The sequence below is a fragment of the Lynx rufus genome, unplaced genomic scaffold, assembly GCF_022079265.1.
Source record: "Lynx rufus isolate CCGP_SWC_20201006 ecotype Redwood Valley unplaced genomic scaffold, mLynRuf1.p SCAF_10, whole genome shotgun sequence".
In the NCBI taxonomy this organism is placed as follows: Eukaryota; Metazoa; Chordata; class Mammalia; order Carnivora; family Felidae; genus Lynx; species Lynx rufus.
The window spans coordinates 14,932,575-14,953,979 of record NW_025814824.1 but is presented as its reverse complement, the minus strand read 5'-3'; the positions used below and the strand labels follow the sequence as shown (position 1 = coordinate 14,953,979).

The 21,405-nt window shown below is 39.5% G+C and overlaps 1 protein-coding gene across 1 annotated transcript in view; it reads right to left on the bottom strand.

Annotated features, from left to right (window-relative positions):
- Positions 1-210: 210 nt before the first annotated feature.
- Positions 211-21,405, bottom strand: part of TMC1 (transmembrane channel like 1) — a 150,281-nt gene continuing 129,086 nt past the window's right edge. Inside the window, exons 15-20 of the mRNA XM_047096066.1 lie at positions 18,493-18,560; positions 13,176-13,415; positions 8,070-8,195; positions 4,360-4,438; positions 4,206-4,257; positions 211-233 (exon numbers count right to left, since the gene is read on the bottom strand). Of these exons, the coding sequence (XP_046952022.1) occupies positions 211-233; positions 4,206-4,257; positions 4,360-4,438; positions 8,070-8,195; positions 13,176-13,415; positions 18,493-18,560 (588 nt within the window). The remainder of the gene's footprint in view (positions 234-4,205; positions 4,258-4,359; positions 4,439-8,069; positions 8,196-13,175; positions 13,416-18,492; positions 18,561-21,405) is intronic.

Here is a 21,405-nt window from a genome sequence, read left to right as displayed (position 1 = left end):
AATCCCTGAGTTTGGAACAAGGTGGAGATCCTTCTTGCTGAACTGAGACTGGTGACGCCTTGATTGACCAGCATGACCTTGACGATACATCAGGGTTAGAAGAGGGGAACGGCAACTTCACAATGCTTGTGTTCTTGCCCTTTCCAGAAGTGGCTGGTTTTGAACAGCAAGGTGAAGAGTCCTTCTGGGCCCCCAGCGTACCTGGGAACGCTACTGGCCACCAGCTGCTGCAGCTGTTCAAAAGAGAGAGAGAGAGAGAGAGAAGATGAAGGAGCAACAAATCAAAATTTAACTTTCAGGGGCACCTGGGTTGCTTAGTCAGTTGGGCATTAGTTCAACTTTGGCTCAGCTCATGATCTCGGGTTTCGTGAGTTCAAGCCCCACATAGGGCTCTCTGCGGTCAGTACAGAGTCCGCTTCAGATCATCTGTCCCTCTCTCTCTCTGCCCCTTTCCTGCGCATGCCCTTTTTCTCAAAAATAAATAAACATTTTCTAAAAAATTAGCTTTCAGTGTGCTTAATGTTCCGAATGAGGTGGTCTGAAATCTGTATCTTCCAAATGTGCTCCAGGTCGCCATAATATTTAGCATTTTTACCTACAAAATATTTCTATATTTCTTACTCTACAAGGGAGTGAAAGTTCTGCTCTTTTTATATTTAGTACTGTTTTTATAATTAATATAAAAATGTATTCTTTTTAAATTTTTCAAATAAAAGAGTTCCTTATTGGCCAGTAGAAATTTGGTAGGCCTTTCCTGAATGACTGTTACATAATAAAGTTCTGTATTAAGTTCTGAGGAAACAACTATGAATAAGATAGCCTCTGCTTTTGCAAAGGTTGTATATGTTTTTAAGTAAAAATTATGGGAAAATATCAAATAAATAGCATGCTATACTATTATATCTTTAAAGCAATGAAGATAAAAACTAGCCTTACCTAGAATTCAGATCTTAAAAGTCAGAACTTTTGGCTCACCATTCTTTTTTTGTAAGATACTTTAACAAAAATGTTTCTTTATTTATTTTTGAGAGAGAGAGATAGAGCATGTGAGAGTCAGGGGTGGGGAGCAGAGAAGGTGGGGGACAGAGGATCCAAAGCAGACCCTGCGCTCACAGCAGCAAGCCCAACATGGGGCTCGAACTCACAAACCATGAGATCATGACCTGAGCCGAAGTCGGATGCTTAACCAACTGAGCCACCCAGGTGCCTCTTCATTCACCATTCTAAACACGAATTTGATGATGTTAAGTTATAGTCACAATCTATAGCAAACACAAGAACAGCACAGATATGTGTGACATACGTGCTTCAAACTAAAAGATGCCCACGAAGGTCTCACGTCAGCTTTAAGGACACACGTAAACTGATAGCGAGAGAATGGAAAGAGATATTCTGTGCAAGTGGAAACCAGAAGGAGGCACAGCTATACTTATTTCAGACAAAATACATTTTAAGCCAACGCAGTAGTAACAAGAGACAAAGAAGGTCATTATATAATGATTAAAGAAGACACAAATAAATGGAGAGAAATTTCATGTTAATGGATTAGAATTGATTTTGTGAAAATGTCCCTACCACCCAAAGCAATCTACAGGCTCAGTGCAATCCTTCTCAAAGTTCCAAAGACATTTTCAAAGAAATAGAAAAAAACAACAACAACAACAACAATTCTTATATTCGATGGAACCACAAAAAGATCCCTAGTGGCCAAAGCAATCTTGAGAAAGAACAAGGCTGGGACATCATGCTTCCTGATTTCAAACTATATTACAAAGTTGTAGTAATTAAACAGTATGGCATTGGCACTAAAATAGACAACAAGATCACTAGAACAGAACAGAGTAACAAGAAATAAACACATGCATATGTGGTCAGTTAGTTTTTGACCAAGTACCAAGGATATACAATGAAGAATGAATATTCTTTTCAATAAATGGTGCTGGGAAAACTGGATATGCACATGCAAAAGAATGAAACTGAACCCCTATCTTACAACACACACAAAAGTTAATGCATGATGATTAAAGACTTGAATGTAAGATCCTAAACCATAAAACTCCTAGAAGGAAACCTAGGAAAAAGCCTCCTTGCCCTTGGTCTTGGCAATGACTTTTGTACTTGACACCCAAAACAAAGGCAGCAAATGCAAAAATAAACATTAAACTAAAAAGCTTCTGCACAGCAAAGGAAATCATCAATAAAACGAACAGGCAACCTATGGAATGGGAGAACGTATCTGCAAACCACATATTTGAGAAGGGGTTAAAATCCAAAATAGACAAGGAAGTCATACCATTGAACAACATCAAAACCAAATAACCTAATTTAAGATGGGCAAAGGATCTGAATAGACATTTATTCAAAGAAGACTTATCAATGACCAATATCTGTATAGTACATGAAAAGATGCTCGACATCACTCCCAGGAAAATGCAAAACCAAACCACAATGAGATAACTCCCCACACCATTAGGATATCTACTATCAAAAAGGCAAAGGACAGCCAATGCTGGTGAGGATGCGGAGAGAAGGGAACCCTTGTGCACTGCTGGTGGGAATGTAAACTGGTACAGCCAGTATGGAAAACAGTATGAAAGTTCCTCAAGAGATTAAAAATAGAACTATCATATGATCCAGCAATCCCACTTCTGGATATATCCAAAAGAAATGAAATCATTAATTTGTATTCCCATGTTCATTGCAGCATGGAAGGATGGAAACCACATGAGTCTATCTATGGAGGAATGGATAAAGAAAACGTGATATAGATATACATAGATAGATTGATAGAGATATAGAATTATATAATATTTTTCAACCTATAAAAGAAGGAAATCTTGCCGTTTACAACAATGTGGATAAACCTGAAAGGCATTATGCTAAATGAAATAAACTAGACAGAGGAAGGCAAACAGTACATTGTGTCACTTACATGTGGAATAAAAAAAAAAAAGGCAAACTCATGAAAACAGAGAGCAGGATGGTAACCCAGGAGCTTCGGGGTGGGGGAAATAGAGTTTGGTAATAGAGTACAAATTTTCAGTTGTAAGATGAAGAAGTCTGAGGATGTAATGCATCACATGTTGAACTATAGTTGATGATACCGCATTGTATACATGGCAATTTGCTGAGACAGTAGAACTTAAGTGCTCACACACACACATACACACACACAAAGGTAAATATGTGAGGTCATGGATGTGTTAATGAACTCAGTGGTGGGAGCTCTTCATAATGTATGTGCATGTCAAATCGTCGCATCGTACACTTTAAAGGTTTTACAATTTGTCACAGCTGAAAAAAAATGCTAATGCAATTAAAAAAAACAAGTAGCTTTATGGTGGAAAAACCATCTAAGACAAATGTAATTTAAGGACATAGCACTGGAAATTGCTACATCCTCTCCTGTTGCCATAAAGGTCAGCTGACACGGAGGGAGAGCAGTGTTGAAAGAACCATAAAGAAATGGGGCTCAGCCCTGCTCACTTCTAAACTTGGGATAAAACGTGGTCTCAGGCCATCCACACCACTCTCCTATTCATTTGTGTGGACTAATGAAGTTTTTTTCTACTTAAACCAATTCGGACTGACATAGTACTTACAAGGGGGGAAAGCCCTAGTAATATAAAGAGTTTTAAAGTTAAGAATGAGGGAAAAGTTTGAAAAAATGTTCCCTGAGGTTCTTAGACATTACTTTCCCATGTGGAATGCAGAACGTATCGGGAATTTTGGCAAATAAGGGTATGCCTTATTTTAATGGTTTAAAACTTAAGAAGGTTATAAAAAGAGAGATTAATGAATTAGAAGAGGCTCCAGGAAATCAACACTGGTGAGCTCAGAAGAGCCTAGTGATATCTTCCTGGTGTATCCATCTATGTATAAAAACGGCCCCAGGGGGCAGAACTTCTGCATTTGTGTCTGCTATTTGTACATGACTATGTGGATGTTGTCTTTTTCTTCTGTCAATTTGCAAAGTCACCTGTCTATTACTATTGAAAAGTTTCCATTTTTCAAGTTTTCTTTCTCTTGCCTTTCCTCCACTGGAAAAGCTGAGAGGGTCTCAAAAGGTGAACAGTAAAAATTGTGGAATGACTCACTCAGGGCAGTAATGGTATACTACATCAAATGCCCACTTGGAAAGAAAAAAAAGGAGGAACCCTTTATCCATAGCGGGGAGATTTTGCAATCACAAACATTTCTCCAACCTGCTCGGGCAGCTGCCATTTTCTTGTTGCGCATTTTGTTCTCCAAAGCTTGCTACACAACACAAAAAGGAGAGAAGGACGTGAGATTTCCCGGTGTTTCCTACTACTTGACATTAATAAAGATGATACTTTTATAAAATAAATTGTATCCTACCTGTTTCATCTTCTTCTTTAGATCCAGATTTGCTGCCTTCTGGCCCTTGGCAGTAGCATTGAGATAATAGATGGTCAAACTACATTTTAAAAAATAATAAAATATATGGTAGTTTTCAGTTCGAGATTCTTCTGAAATTTACATTCACTAAATCATAGAATGTAGATAAAAGACCGAAGTACGTACACAGAAGTAAAAAAAAAAATGCACTTGGAACATGGTTAGTAGAGCTGGACCTGGGAAGGTGGGACTCAAGGGTTCTCTTCCACAGCATCAATCTGTCTACCATACCTCGCTGCCTAATTGTATCTTCTTGGAAATGTATTAACATCAGTTTAAACTATAATTAAAAGTAACATTTCAAATTGATGCCAAGGGCATCCAAGAGAATGGAAAATCTACGGAAGCTTAGGGAATGTGTGGAATAAAAAAGAAATTGACTTTCTGCCTTAAATTCCCTCCTTTGGCTTTCACAACAAAGAATATAATCCTCATAAGTCATAGTCAATTAACACAGATATTTTTTTTCCATAGGATGTATTGTTTGCATTTCTCCCTTCTTTGAAACGAAAATGTTTTATAAAGGAATATCCTTGGCTTTTAACTGACATTTACATTTCTAGAAAGAGCAAATTCCAGCCAAACATTTGTGTAAAAATAAATATGTTCATCTTCACTTAAAGCAAAATAAACAAACAAAATGCATTTAAAAAAAGGTAACTGGCATTGCTCTTTGTTGCAAATAACTGGATACTAAACACATTTCCTCTACTCCCCAACCATGCCAGATTATACCCTTTATGAGCCATCTGGCGCTAGCAACACAATTATTGATATTGTTTAGCTGGGTTTGTTTATCTTTTATATGAGTGATGGGAATTTGAATGAAATTACATACACGAAAGCATTTGGCATATACTATTTGATATGAAGTAGGTGCTCAATAAATGTGTGTGTGTGTGTGTGTGTGTGTGAAAGATTTTTTTAGAAAAGTGCCTGGATTTGGAGGGTGAACGCAAAAGACCTCACAAGTCATTTGCAGTTCTGGAATTCTCTCTTTATTTGCCACTTTTTCTGTCTTGTGATGCACCTTAAATAAATACTCTTCATAAATCATTTTCTGGTCTCCAAAAGGAATGAACCTGGCTGCAGAGAACCTGAATTCTACTCAGTTATCCCAAAATCGCCCAAGCTGATTTACTATGAGCCACTGGGGAAATTCAAAATGTTTGTAACATGTAACATTCTCTAATTAAAGGTAATAAAGAGCCAGGCCAATTGTGTGAGCCCCATAAACTAGAAGATGACATCTCAGGATTTGAAAAATCAAATCAGCAATAAACTGAAATTGGGTTTTAAATCAGAACCTCAGAACTACAATCAACCTTGCAGGACATCTATTTGACCTTGTATCCTGCCAACTTTCTTCTGCACAGTCTGTATGAGGGGCTGGCAAACCATAATCTCCAGGGTAAAACGGACTCCCAGCCGGTTTTGCATGGCCCATGAACTAAGACGGCTTTTACATTTTTAAATGGTTAGGTAAGTGCTTACAGTATATCCTCAATTTTTCCTTTTGACCCATACAACCTAACATATCTACTATTTTGCCCTTTTAGAAAAACTGTGCTGACCCTGAGCGTAGACCATCCCTGACAAGTGGCTTCTAGCCTTTCTGTCTATTCCCACTCATTCCAAACTCACTGGTGCTTCAAATGATTAGGGGAAATAATAGATGGGAAATAAGACATGAGCTTGCATTGACTTATCAGCCACTTGATTTGGGGCATATCTTCCATGTGATAGCAATAATATGATTAATGAGGCCAACCTTTTAAGATTATCGTGGAAACGCAATGATTAATATATGGGTAGTGCCTGGAACATAGGCCATACTAGTTCCTCTTCCACACTCTTGGGACAACTTAGTCAACCTTCAACCACTGGCATCAGAACAATGTTGCTCCTCAGTTTAGAAATAAATCTGTCTCTTACTAAGGTAAGACTATACTCATAAAATCTGACATGAACTTTGATCAGTTTTTTTTTTTTTAATACAAGATCTCATTTATACCACTAAGGGGCTTTGACTTTTAAAAACCACTTAATAACTTAACATCGTCCCACAAGCCACTGTATTGTGAAAACTTGGAAAATAAAAATCACTTCAAGGGCCATCTGGTGAAACAGGTGGCTTCCAGCAGGTCATTTTCTTTCTTTTTTTTTAATGTTTATTTATTTTTGAGAGAAAGAGACAGAGAGAGAGAGACAGAGTGCGAGCAGAGGAGGGGCAGAGAAAGAGGGAGACACAGAATCCGAAGCAGGTTCCAAGCTCTTGAGCAGTTACCACAGAGCTTGATATGGGGCTTGAACCCACAAATGCGAGATCATGACCTGAGCTGAAGTCAGATGCTTAACCGACTGAGCTGCCCAGGTGCCCCCAACCAGATCATTTTCTAACATATCTGCACCAGAGATTCACCATCAGATTCTGAATGCCACCAAATGATCAAGGTTCTCTAATATACAAAAGTAATCTGTTTTACTGTTTAATTATTCCCATGGGCTCTCCTTCAAAAAAGGTGTCATAGTATAAAGTGGGAGGTAAAGGTTGGATTTACTGTCAGAGTCTTACTATTACCATTTTGCTATAGTCCTACCAGGGGAAAATCATCTTGTCCCTCTAAATTGGTGCCTTAATAAAACTGAAGATGAAACCTGTCTTCTCCGATGTGACTCATGACCATGATCATCACAAAGTAGATGGTAACAACTTGGCCCAGAAGCCAGCTCATTTATTTCAAATCATCGGGATTTCTCTCCCTGAGCTTTCCTAGTTTTACCTTTTAAGAAACAAATCCTGTGCATCAGCTTTATTTCTAAAGTGTTTCTGAGGGTGGTTTCATACTTGCCCTCCTTGACTGCGAGCAGTGACAGTACCAGACTTTCTATTTAGGAGGGCCTCAGGGGTTGAAAGGAAGGACCAGGGTGCTTTTCCTATCTCTTCAATAGCAAATATATTTTTTTTCCTTAGAATGTAAGTTTATCTCTGTGCTGGTCAAGAGTCAGAAGCCAATGAAAGTTACAAGGGAACAAAACCCCCCTCCCAAATTCTCCTTTGGATGTCACCTCTGACTTTTGAAGGGACAGACTAAGCGACCTTTCCAAGACCCTTCTGAGCCTCTGATTTTATTATCATGGACCCACACTTACTGATAGCCTTTGAGGAACAAGGACATGATGGTTTTTAAGACCCTTAAACCTTTAGCCCTAAAATGCAGCCTATAGGGTCCCCAAAGGGAATATTAACTTAGAGACTCATCATTTCTGTGTGTTCACAGCCATCTGCTTTATGGGACAAGAGCTGGGGGCCAGGAGATCGGGGAAGCTCAATGTGCTGATTAGATTTAGCATTTAGCATTTATGTTTCCCTTGCTTTAGCTGTTTACTGATAATTATTTTGGTTACTTGGGAACAAATCTTATAATCCTAGGCAGGCAAAGACAGATGCAGATGGCTGGGAATTACATTCAATAGGATCAGAATATGGCTCATGAATTTCAGACTCTCACCACCATGTAATCAGCACTGAATTTGCTGAGGTTACAGCACAACCCTTAGAGAGCATGAGAAAGCTAAGAAAGCTGGAAATTAAAAGGAGGCAGGAAAGACATTACAGAGTCTCTTCCTATGAGAGGGGAAGCACATACGCCATAACCAAAACGACAGCGATAACCAGTCCGGGGTTAGAGAGCTGTCTCAAGATCTTTGCCATCCAGCTTGGGAAATCATGCTCCAGTGTTTCTCCAATGACTTCGAACATCCTATTTTTGCCACTGAAAAACAAAAAGGGGGGGAGGGGGTGGAGGAGAGAAGTTCATTTATAACATATGTAAAAGCCATGGTTACAGCAAGAAAACTAGACGTCTTTCTCAACCACCACCTAAGTACTCTTTCAGATTGGGAACCTAATGTTTAGCTACAACTCCTGGCACTTCGACCTGTTATTATCAACATATGGGTAAGACATGAGAACTGGTATCCCAACGTAAACACGCAGTCGGGCAGTTAGGAAATTAACCACAGCATTAGGAGAAGTCTGGTTTTGTTTTGTTTTTTTCTTAAGCTGTATCCCTAAGATTTTGATTGAAATATATTTTATAAATAACTCACAAGTCTACCCCTTAGCCAGCTGTCCTTGTTGGAGAACGTTCCCTTTGGGCTGCATAAAGAGTGCACTTAATTGTTGAATTAGCCTTGGAAATAAACATACAGAACAGCTTAACAGAATCAAGTCCACAAATAATCCAGTATCTCTCCCCATGCAAGAGCTGCTATCTCATTTTCCACAGAGCTCTTTCATCAGAGTTATTAACAGGTAATCACACTGAAGGGTGAGTCCTTTCTCTCACTGTCTTTCTTGTGGACAGGCTCTAATGACCGCCAGCTCAGTCCTACGGCTAAGAACAGACCATGCGAAGAGAAGGAAAGAAGCCTAAAGGGCCAAAGTCCTTAATGGATTTGTTCTCAACCCATTGAGGTAAGAATCAGCCCCTATAAACTAGAGAAATGAGGGCAGGATGTCTGTCTTAATATGTAATAGTCAGAATTATTAAGTATTACCCATCATATCAAGTTATTTTTTCTGTATATGCATATTGATTCTACCATGAAAAGCTGTAATTTTCAGAGCAGAGATTAGGTTATTTACCACCAAGTTCTTCATATCATCCGAATAAAGGCTGGTACAATACTTAATATTTTTGTTTCACTATCGTTTATTGATCTTCATACACTCTCAACTACTAAACAAACATGACTCACAAGTTCCAGATGAGATTTTTTTTTTTTTTTGCCTCTGGCCTCACTATAATAAAGTCTTGCAAAACACTGAAAGTAATTCCAGATATGTTGTCAAGGGGTTGCTGGACTGCCGAGGTGTTAAGTTTTGCTTCACAAATTACAGATCTGCACCCGGCAAGACCTGTGATATATTAAGGGGGGATGGAGTTTAGAGATAATTCAAGATTATATTGATTTATTTCTCTAGGGTTTCTTTGTCGCCACCCGTTCTACCTGGCCATGCTTTCTTCCCAGCCATAGGGGATACAGCGAGAGTAAGAAGGTAAGCAAAGATGAGAGAAGGCAAGACATTCTGCTCCCCAGCTTCTTGGTCTGAAGCTGATGGACGTGGTTAGACTAGGGGAACTGGAATTTTACCAAATGTTCCCCTCCCATAAAGGTCTTCTGTGCATTCAGTGTGTCCCAAAGTCGAAGTCATTGGCATCTCTGGGGATTCTCCTCTTTCCAGGTCTGGTGTTCTTACTAGGAGTCCAGATCTCTTATGTACAAGCTAAAGAAGCTTCTACTAATCCCTGGTAATCCTTTTATCTGACAGTTAGCCAAAGTGTGCCATGTTTTTTCTGGTCTGCTGTGACTCTACAGTTAAATGAAATGATAATGAACTTAAGCTTCTATGGGTGTGGCCCCACCCACCCTGGCTTAGAATAGTCTATAAGCAGACCTGTCTTCCCAGTGGACTGAAAGCTTCCCAGGACCAGAATCAGTGTCCAATTTACTCCTACATCTCCTCTAATGCTTAGTGTCCAAAAAATAGCCATTATTCATTCATTACTTCAAGTTACTGGCCAACACTCTACTGTGCTTAGATTCACAGACATAAAAATACCTTTTTTTTAAAAAAATTTTTTAAAAGTTCATTTATTTTGAGAGAGATAGAAAGTGAGTGGGGGAGGGGACAGAGAGAGAGAGAGAGACAGAAAGAGAGAGAGAAAACCCCAAGCAAGCTCTGCACTGTTAGAGCGGAGCCCAATGTGGGGCTCGAACTCACGAACCATGAGATCACGACATGAGCTGAATTTGGACACTTAACTGACTGAGCCACCCAGGTGCCCCCAGACATGAAAATATTCTATCCCCAACCTCTGAAAGTCAGCCACACTATTAAAAAAATAAACACATAAGGTATAATGGCAAATAAATAACACAACGGCAATGTCGCAATTTAAAACAAAAAAAATAAATATAAAAGTGTCACAATATAATATAAATCTGCACTTATTGTTTGATCTCAGTTATTTTAAAAAACTGCATAAAAAGAAAACCAGAATACAAAATTCCAAAATGTTGAAATGTGGAGGGTTGTTATTTCAGGTCTTTGGAGCCTTTGAAAAGTGTTTATTTTCAAGGAGAAACATTTTTATAATTTCCAGGTTTTCTGGGAGAAACACATAATAAGGCCTTTGCAGTGAGATGAAAATACATAAAAATATAACTACCATAATGCTAGCAGGGAGGTATGTGAGAACCCAGAGAATTATAAATTGTTCAGAATTATTAGCGAGAGGTTGGGGGAGAAGCATCGTGTCAGCAAATGTGGTGGGAGAAATTAGAATTTTCTTCATCTGGGTACAAAATAAATGGTTTTAAAATTGTTGAACTGTTTAAGGTGAATCCACTTAATAGCCTATTGGAATAATTTTCTGACAAATTCACCCTCCCAAATCAGGTCAAGCAAGAATACCTCATCAAATTCCTTACAGAATTCCTTTTTTTTTTTTTTAAGTTTTATGAGAGAGAGAGAGAGAGAGAGAGAGAGGGCAAGAGCAGGGAGAGGTGGAGAAAGAGAGAATCTTAAACCAGATGCAGGTGACCAATCAGGAGTAGGACGCTCAACGGACTGAGCCATCCACGCGCCCCACAGAATGGGTCTTCTAAGGTATTGTAGCCACTTTACCTGCGAACATACCTGTCCCTGGGAGTGATTAACCATCACTGTGCTATTGGGTGGGTGCGGCATCCATTAACCTACCGCAAATGCAAGTTCGCTGCCCACCCAGGTGCCAACGAGAGTCAGACACTCTTCCGGAGGCAGGCTGACAAAACCATCCCAAACTCAGGATCCTTGAGAATGCCAAGCCATGAAGATCCTAATTCATACTTTCTCACCTCATTTTTAGGGCAGAGCAACCCTTTCAAACTTCTAAATCCAAACAAATAAATGAAGTATACATTCTTTTGCTCCAAAATGAGTAAACTGACAGGAGAAATAGACTAGTTAAATAAGATAGAGACACCCCTTTCCTGACATGCTACTGAAAATATGTAAATTTTCTTGATCTCAAAATAGTGATATATGTGCGGTAATTTTGCCTAAGTCTGCCAATCAGGGAACACTTGGTTAAAATCAGCTACTATGCCTTAGATACAGGCTTTTTTTTTTTTTTTTTAAATTAAAAGCATAGCAACTCTATGTGATATAAAGAGAGACAGAAGAATTAGGCTCAAAAAGCTAAAATTGTGTGGCCATTGTGCCTGTCTAGCTCAATGATATTTTTCACAGGAACGCCCCCTGTGTAACCACCATCCAGCTCCATGTGGACATTGTGGGGTTTCCCTCCGGTTGATACATTTTTCTGAGAAGCATCAACTTCCAGTTAGAAAGTCAAAAGCACATCTAAAACCCATCCCAGATATTTAGTTGTGTGGGTAATTTGCAATTAAGGAAAGTCTTTGAATGGCTTATCTGTTGAACTTTGTACCCAGAGATTCATTAGGGATTTATGAAGACCAAGCTCTTCTTCAAGACTGCAATTTCATATTTAGTCTCCAGATGTCACTGTCTGCATTATTTATTTCAGCCCGGGGGGGGGGGGGGGTTGGGGGTTAGGATTTGTCAGCATCAGCTTCCTGAGTATGACAGAACTCCAGTGGTTTTTGCCCTATCAGCTGGCTTAACATTTTCCTTCTTTTGTTTTGTTATTTTTTCCCCCCAGGAAAGCAATAATAATAACTCAGCCTATTATTAGAGTGAAATGCCTCTTTTATACTTAGGTCTGTGGGCAACGAAACTTTTGACTTTAATTTAATAACTTGTGTCTGACAGCACGACGGGGATATTACATGTGGCCATTATTGCCTCACGCTCGTCATTCACGTGGCTTTTCACATTCACATTTCTTTCACTTGAAAAGGAGAAATAACTCAAATGCATGCTGAGCAGTGACTCAACAGGCAGAGATTCTTGCGGTTGCAGAGAGGAACTTGTGGTAGGTTCATTTTTAGGGCCCTATTTAGGGAATGAAATCTCAATTCCCCTGATCCCGGCGACTGGCTTTCTTGATAAGTGTCACCGTCAGAACTCTGTCATAGAGAACTGGCGAAAAGGACCTTTCAGCTTGGATCAGAGAGACCTCTTGACTCTTTATTACTCACTTGAGCGATCTGTCCTTGTTCGGGGAGAATATATAGGAGCGAATGTCACCCTCAATTGTTTTGCCACCAGGTAGCATTTTGGATTGTGAATTGTGTGACCCACTTTATAGTCACAGTTATCGAATGATGATCCCATTTCCTAGGTAGCTTGTGGAATAATCTATTTTTAATTAATTAATTATTATCTATTTGACGTGACGTAGCACGTCAAAATTCCTTCCGACTTTTGGACACGCTGGCCCGGCACCAAGAAAACTGACACATCCCAACTATCCTAATCTAAACACGCTCTTTGCCATCCCCTTTGAGCTCAGATTTATCATCCATATTTACCCGGGTAGAGCCTGGCGCACTCAAATCCTTTTCCCTTTTATGATTCTCAAATAAGAAACCAATGCAACTTGCCTAAGAATCTCCATGTTACCTAATGAGCCTGGACGCTCAAAGAATCTCATTTCTACAGGCCAAAATGCCATTGTTTGGAGAAAAAAACAAAACAAAACAAAGCTTATAGGAGTGACCATTCCTATCTCCACGCCTGGAAGAAAACGACACCCGGATGGAATTTCAAAGGCAAGAACCTGAAGGGGCCACAATCAAAAGATGGCGGGAGGGATACGATCATGTACAGGACAGGCATGGTGGACAGGAAGAGAATGAGCAATAGCATGCCCAGGTAGAAATTATTCGATCTGGAAGCTTTGAAGACCCTGGCCTCGGGAACGTTGCAACACATCACGGCCCAGCACTGGAAGTACATGGATGTGTGGAGTCGAAGGATATTGATGCCTGGGAGGCTGGGGGCGAAGAAGGAGCCCATCCTGGAAAGAAAAAACATGGCTCTGCTCACTTCAAGTCGTCTCTTCGTAACAAAGTCACACGGCACCTTGCTTATCTCACGTCATGTTTATTTGCCAAAGGGAGAAAATGTAGTGCCGCTTTCAAGCACACAAACTCTTTTCATAAATAAACTTGCCTAGTCAATTTCCGTCTTTGATGCACATTTTACCATCTTTCCCTTTACCACAGGGACTGCATACATGATGCTCTCACGGCAATTATGCTGTCCGTTAACTATATCTGTTAGCATTAATCAATTTAAACTACACCAGAGAATATGTTACATATATTTACTTCTCTCTTCTACTTCTAAAATAAACTTGATTTCCCCTAGCACTCAAATCACCAATTAATAAATCTAAAAATCTAACCTCTTTCTACTGTTACCCTTAAAACCACTCATTCTATTCAAATAAACTACACATCTGGATTAATTACTTTTCTTGTGGGCTAATTAATTTTTGCTTAATGGAAGAGAAAAAATAAAATGAATTTTTCTTTTGCTGATGCTTTTCCCTATTAGCTATGTAGCTACTATGGTGTTTTAGAGCTGATGTATGTATGCCCAGTAATAGACTGTGTTTTGTTGATAATCTATAGGAAGCTTTATGTGTTTGAGATGAAAATGCAACACATCCATTTAATTTAATTTAATTTAATTTAATTTAATTTAATCTATTTACTTCCTTACACTTCTGTTTGTCCTGGAAATCCACCACTTTGTCTATCTGGCTTTTAAAAACTATTTTTAAACGCCACTTTTAAAAAGGAAGTACTTAGGTGAGGTCACTTTTACTTGATGGCTTAGTTGGTTATTTTCAACAAAATAAATTTCACTTTTCTTTGATGAGAAAATCCATTAGCATCATCAAACAGTATTAATAGCAATGTATTGGTCCAAAACCAAAAAGAGGATACATGTGCACTTATTTTAGAAGTATAACCAGAGTCACATCTTGACACAATTCTGTATATAATTTAATACCTAGACTTGACTCCCAGCTATGATAAAGCCCTCAGTAGCTCTAGTTAGGGCCAGCAGTTAGATTTCCTACATATGTAGAGAGGCTGTTTCAACCAATCCAATGTGAATTTGGTATATTATGTTGGAGGGGGGCAAGGGGTGAGTTAGATGAAGAAATTCATTTCTGCTATTTCTATAATTGAAATGATGCAAACCAGCGTTAAGCTATTTCATTTAAAAGTGGAATCTTCCCCAAATCTGGATTTTCTTGTTGATAGGATTTGATACCACAGATCTGAATGACATTTGAACATAACGAGTGGACCAGACACTCTGAAGAAAGATAAACTATTTTTTTTTTAATGGTACGGACTTCAGGCGATGACCTACCCATGCAGGTTCATCAATCGTAACCCATGTGCCACTGCGGTGTGGGATGTCAATAGTGGGTGCGCCTGTGGGGGCCTGGGGAGTATGGGAACGCTCTGTACTTTGCACTCAGTTTTTCTGTGAACCCAAAACTTCTCTAAAATATAAATTTTACGAATTAAAACGAGTAAGAAGATAGACTTTGGAACAACACGGGGTATCTTTGTTACAGGATAGCCAGAGAGAACCCGGAGCCTCAAAAATGTGAGCAAGTGAGTGACAGTCTCAGGTAAGGGGCAACAATTACATAGCAGTGCACTGTATTCTCAAATGCCAATATTAGTCATGTTAGATGCTTGTGAATGATTATGTGTGTTCCCTTCTAAAGCCGGGCTTGGCCATACGATTTGTTTTGCCCAAGGAAATGGAAATCAAAATGAGGTGTCTCACTACTGGATAGAAGCGTTGAAAGCCCTGTGTGGATTTTTTTCTCATGTCTCTGCTACCCTATCTAGTGTTGTTCCAGATGGACTCAATTTGGCCGGTCTAGGACTCTAGAGTGAGAGTAACTCACAAGAGCAGATCCCTCTACCAACCCACATTGAACATGCAGAGTACATAAGAAGAAAACTTTTCCCTTTGTAAACCACTAAGCTTTGGGGGGGACGGGGTGGTGTTTAGCTGCTATACAACCTAGTTTACCCTCAGACACAATTTTGTATATAATTTAATACCTAGACTTACCTAAAGCCACACACATTTGTACATATATATATATATATATATGCATCATTCGTCTGTATACGTATATATGCACACACCTAGGTACATGCACCTATAAACCTCAGATTTTCAAAATAAATATCAAATGGGCACTCTGAACAAACAGGTTCAAGAACCATAACCTAGAAAAACAGATCCTGGCACAGTGATAGCTGAACCCTAATGCTCAAACTGTCTTTGCCAGTGACTCACTAATCAGCTCGGCTCACTAAGTCCCTTACCCACACTTGATCCTGTCATCTGTCAGTTCAAGATCCTTGTAATACCTTAGCCTTATAAAGTACTTTTCTTCCAAGAAGATCAAAGCGAATGAAAGCTTCTTTCATTGAGCTCTCCTTATTACTCCAGTGACATGGTACATGTCAGGTAAATTATTCACAACTGATCAACCAAGAAAATGAGGTAGCAGACAGGGACAAAGGTAGAAGAGGTACACAAAGAGACAGTGTTGGAGCAATGTCCACACCCATCTTCTGTCTCACTGTTTTCTGCTGCCCCTACACCCTGTTCTGATAGAGATATGACATGTGTTTGTCGTTTTAAAATACGATGACGAAGCCCTGTGCTATCCATTTTAAAATGAAGTGCGTGATATAAAAGTGTACTGATCATGTCAGCCAATTACATGCCAAAATGGATTTTACCTTTAAAGTTGGACTTTAATAACATCCCCTAATTAGAAACCCCTAAAGCTGTACCTGAATGTCTCCAGTCACAAACCAACGGACGTGAGTGCAAACGTCCCATAGTCTTTTGTTTCTGTGTGACCAAGCTCCAGTATCAGTTCCTTGTGCCTCATAAGATAGTAGCTTACTATGTGTGAGTCCCCTTGTGTTGGGGAGCCTACCACACTTGGAATACACACTCCTCACACCTTGCCCACCAACCACATCCTCCCTCCTTTACCAACTTTCTGGGAGTTAGGAAAAAGACCATCTGTCCAAAGGGTTGACCTGAAAGTAAGCAATAGTTCTCTTGCTTCTGTAACTCCGGGGTGTAATTATCTCTGTACGCTCAAAAAAACACCATCACATTCTAATGTCCTCTTCAGACCAACAAGAAGCAAGGCTTGACCACTATCTAAAGGAGGAATACACAGAAAGGGATAGTGGAGAGATTTTGGTAATGGGTCTGCCCATGAGAGAATGGGGGAAGGGTTTTGGATATTTAAGAATTTCAACATGAACCATAGTGGACTAAATAGTTGCAAAATTATAAGCGAAACGAATCAGGACAGCCATTTCAACGGCTTTTCTGATCATGAAAATGAATTTCTAGGCCAGTCTGTTGTCTTTGCTACGAAAGAACAAGAAACAGACATGTAGCATGTGTCTGCACAAATGGCATCCACCAGGCCTGAGGGATTTGTGGCACTCTGTGTAGAAGCCAGGGAGTTTTAAAACTGATACAAGGTGATGGTTTCTCATTGTTCCAGTAGCGAAGTTAGCCATTTTCTGCTGTGACAGCAGAATCCCCTCCAGAAAATGAAAGATCCAGAACTGCTAGAAGCTTTTCCCTTTACTCTCTCTGTTGGTGGTCATATGTTGGACCAACTTGACTTTCCTCCTTGCTTAGAGAATGAAAGACGCGTTTCACTCTTTAATGACTCTCTGGGCACATGAGCCATAACTTGCAAAATTTAGAAAGCGAGAGGGCAGGAATTAGATTTTTAAACGTACCTGATAATGGAAAAGATCATCTTTTTATAGCCTTTTCTTCATATGTACTGACCTAGTGAGGCACAGGAATTGGACAGACCCCAGGGCAGGATGATGGGGTCCTTGATTATGGTCTTTATATCACTAAAGCAAGATAATTTTAACATTTGCAGAGAGGTGCAGTCTTGCAAAGGTTTAACAGCTCAATGCAGCTATGGTTGAAGGATTTAAGTGCTATATAAAGCTTGTGCAAAATTTGAGCCAAGTTACTAAGACTAGTACATAGGACGATGGCGTGGTCAGTGGCACGGTGTTGTATTAAACAAGTGTCAGTAAGATAAAGATGCTCAATTGTAGCTTGTGGGTTGGGTGTTCTTAGTTAAAAGTGACAGATTTCCAAGACACATGGTCCCTAGATGAATCGCATGCCATGAACCAATTTTTAAACTCAAAAACAGTTTCTACTATATCGGCTCATCTTAACCTGTCAAGGTTTACAGTGAGAATGCTTTCATTTAATAAAAGATATGACAATCCTTTGTACATCAAAAGACATAATTCTGATGTGTAAATGGCCTGTGAAACAAGTTACGAAACAGTGATCGTATTTTTAGCTTGAACTTCCTAAAACATAAGTTACATCTCCAGTAGTCCAGTTACCTAAAACTACTGGATTTGGTAAGATATTTTTTTCAAAAGCAACAACAAGTTGTATTCTAAACATACTCGATAATGACAGAATAAAATCAGTTTTTCAGAAGGGCCTGACATTAATTTATTTCATACTTAACATGTGGCTATGGGACCATTAATGTTTCACCGGTAGACCCTAGTGTCACAGGATATAAAAGTATAAAAAAGCTTTCAAAGAAGCTACAAAGCCGAAATACACTCCCAGTATTTGATAAAGGAACGCTCTGCAAAACAGGCAGATGTCTTTGAGGATGAAGAGTTAAGATATAAATATAAATATAAATATAAATATATAGAAATATAATATAAATGTAAATGTAAGTATAATACAAATATAAATATGAATATAAATACAAATATAAATATAATATTAATATAATATAAAATAAACATAATATAATATAAATATAATGTAAATATAATATAAATATAAATACAAATATAAACAAGATTTTCCTATCCACTTTGCAAAGGCAACAGTTGAGTTAGACCCAGACTGGGGACCTCTCTGACACCAGGCTACAATGCATTATGCAATAATGTTCTTTGCGGCTTTTCTGTAAGTTGTAAACAGTCCAATAGCAGACCTACCAGATCATGCCTTGGTTGAAGATCAGAGCGAGGACATTGCCGCTGATGTCAAATTCAGTGTATGAAGGCTACAGAAGACACAGACATTTGCTGGATTAACATATCAAATGGTGCAAACTGAAAAACCCGAGTGGTACATGTTTCTGCATAGGTATGCTTCCATGCAGCAATAATCACGGAATAATCAATCTAATAAACGAGTAGTGCTAAATAAAATAATGCAGCACCCTTTTTAACAAAGTAAGGCTCATTTTCTAAAGCAGTCATTCAAAATGTTGTGAAAGTGTGGACCACTGGGCTCTCATGCATGGCCCACTGTAAAAATTGGAGCAACCTTCTGGGAAAAGTTTGACAACGTGTACTAAAAACTTAAGAAAATCTCAGTCTCTTTGGCCCTGTGAGTCTACCTCTGGGAATGTGAGTTAACAAATCGAGCTTAAATGCTGACAAAGTGTAACAAGCAGAGATGACACCATCTAAATATCCAATAATGACTCTCTGGGCACATGAGCCAGAACTTGGAAAATTTAGAAAGTGAGAGGGCAGGAATTAAATTTTTAAACATACCTCATAATGGAAAAGATAACCTTTTTATAGGCTTTTCTTCATATGTATTGGTTAAGTAAATACAGTATATCTATACTGTGATATACAGTGCACATAATCAAGGTCACCGTTTGAAGAATGCTTACTTACACAAAAGAAAACTAGGATTTGATGTTAAGCAACAAATATATAAAATTATACATTCATTATTTTTATCAACTGAATATGAAATTATGCATAAGGAAAAGACTTGAAAATGCCCAACAAATTACCAGGTGTTATATAGGTGGGGGATGTATCATGACTTTCATTTTCTTCCTTAAGTTTGCATACTTTAAAACACCGTAAAACCTTGGTTTGCGAGCATAATTTGTTCTGGAAACGTGCTTGTAATCCAAAGGACTCATATATCAAAGCGAGTTTCAAGAACCATTGGCTCACTTGTGATCATGTGACATTCAGCGTCACTTACTACTTGCATTGCAAGGCATCCTTGACTATCAAGTAAAGATTTATTAGAAATGCTTGCTCATCTTGTGGGACACTTGCAGAATAAGTTACCCGCAATCCAATGTTTCACTGTATTTTTCAAAAAAATGTGGATTTCCTTTACAATAAAATGAATATAGAGAGAGACAATTAAAGTTTAAGAAGTTGTTCAACTCAATATCCAGTGTTTGTCTCCTAGATGCCACCCTGCTTAGGGTACAGCATCAGGCTATTTTTTTTGTGCAGAAGGCCCACCAATAGGAACTGAGGTGGGCATCTGTCCTAGGGTGGCCTGTCGAAAGGCTTTCTGGTAACACATCAGGCATCCTAGAAGGAAAGCGTCTATCAATGGGAGTAATACTAATTAGCAACAGCAATGAAACTGGCTCCTACCTGAGCTGGGCTAGAGAACAATCAGTCAGGAAACTGACTAACCAGTGACAAGAGAAAGAAAAGCGAAATTGTGAACTGAGAGCACCAAGAAGACCATGAAAGAGAGACCAAACGGGAAGCAGGTCCTTAATCCTGTCCCAGATCCTGGCATCTGCAGAGGTGGCTTCAGACCCCCTGTATCTTCATCAAAACTCCCTGCCGACACACATACACACGCAGCCCACACACACGCATGCTCACGCCCACACACATGCACACGCAAGCGTCACTCTTCTTTTCAAACCCAAGAACCCCTCCTAAAAATATCTGTAAGAAGATGGGAGAGTTGTCTGGTTTGGAACCCCAACAGAACGATCACAGCTTTTGAATGCCTTGCCTCGAGAGTTCTTGAATCCAGGCCCCAATTTCATCGGGAGCGCTTTGCTCTGGACCACCTTTCCCTTTGCCTGAAGCCTTGTGAGCTCACAGAACACATTTGACAAATGCTCAGCTGGGTGGCCTGTGCCATCTGTGGCCTTGGAACGGCTCTTCTCCATGTCAGTTTAAGAACCAAACCTTCATCTTTGACCTCTTTAGAATAGTGCCATGATTTAGCCCACCAAGCTATGTAAAATTTAAAAAATTCAACCCTTTAGAAGTGTATTTTCTTTACTCTCACAAATATATAAGCCTCTTAAAGCCCATTTGAGATATTTTTACAACTAGGTAACTATAAAAACATAAAGGACACATTGGGAGCCTTTGTTCGCATACTGTGTGTGCAGCAGGGTCAGCCGGAGGAATACAACCTTTGATGCACAAATTGACCTGATGCGAAAGATGGGTAGAGGGCGTCCCTACTGTACCAAGGGTTTGGGGTCCACACACTTGTCTGAGTATTAGACCTTGCCCTGCCACTTCCTAGCTGCGTGAGCTGCGCCCGTTGCGTATCTCGTCAGGCCTCAGTTTCCTCACAGATAAACTGGTGCGAAAAACTAGGTCAGTGGTTGTCACACTGTGGACCAGAAGCCCAATCTGGACCACTGTCTGTTTTTGTAAACAGATAGTTATTAGAAGACAGCGGCCTTCGTTCGTTTATGTATTGCCTGTGGCTGCTGGACACGAAAACAGGAGAGCTCAACAGTCCCCACCGAGACCATATCGCCTGCTGAAAGCAAAAGTGTTTTCTACGCTCCACGCACAGTACTTGCTAAACAGTGCCCCGATTCTCTACGGACATAAGCCGGATGCTTTAGCATTTAACTCAGTTCTGACACTGACTGTCCCGAGCTAGTGCAGACCCCACAGGTTAAGGGCGCAGTCCCACAAGAATGCCCCACTGCAGACACCAATCACAAGTTCACATTGTCGCCTATGCCGAGTGACTGGCTCTAAGTCAGAGGGTCCTACATGTCCCTCCTCAAGTCTGATAATTTTCTAGAATGGCTCACAGAACTACAGAAAACAGTTGATTTGCTCGGCTACTGTTTATTATTAAATATGGCA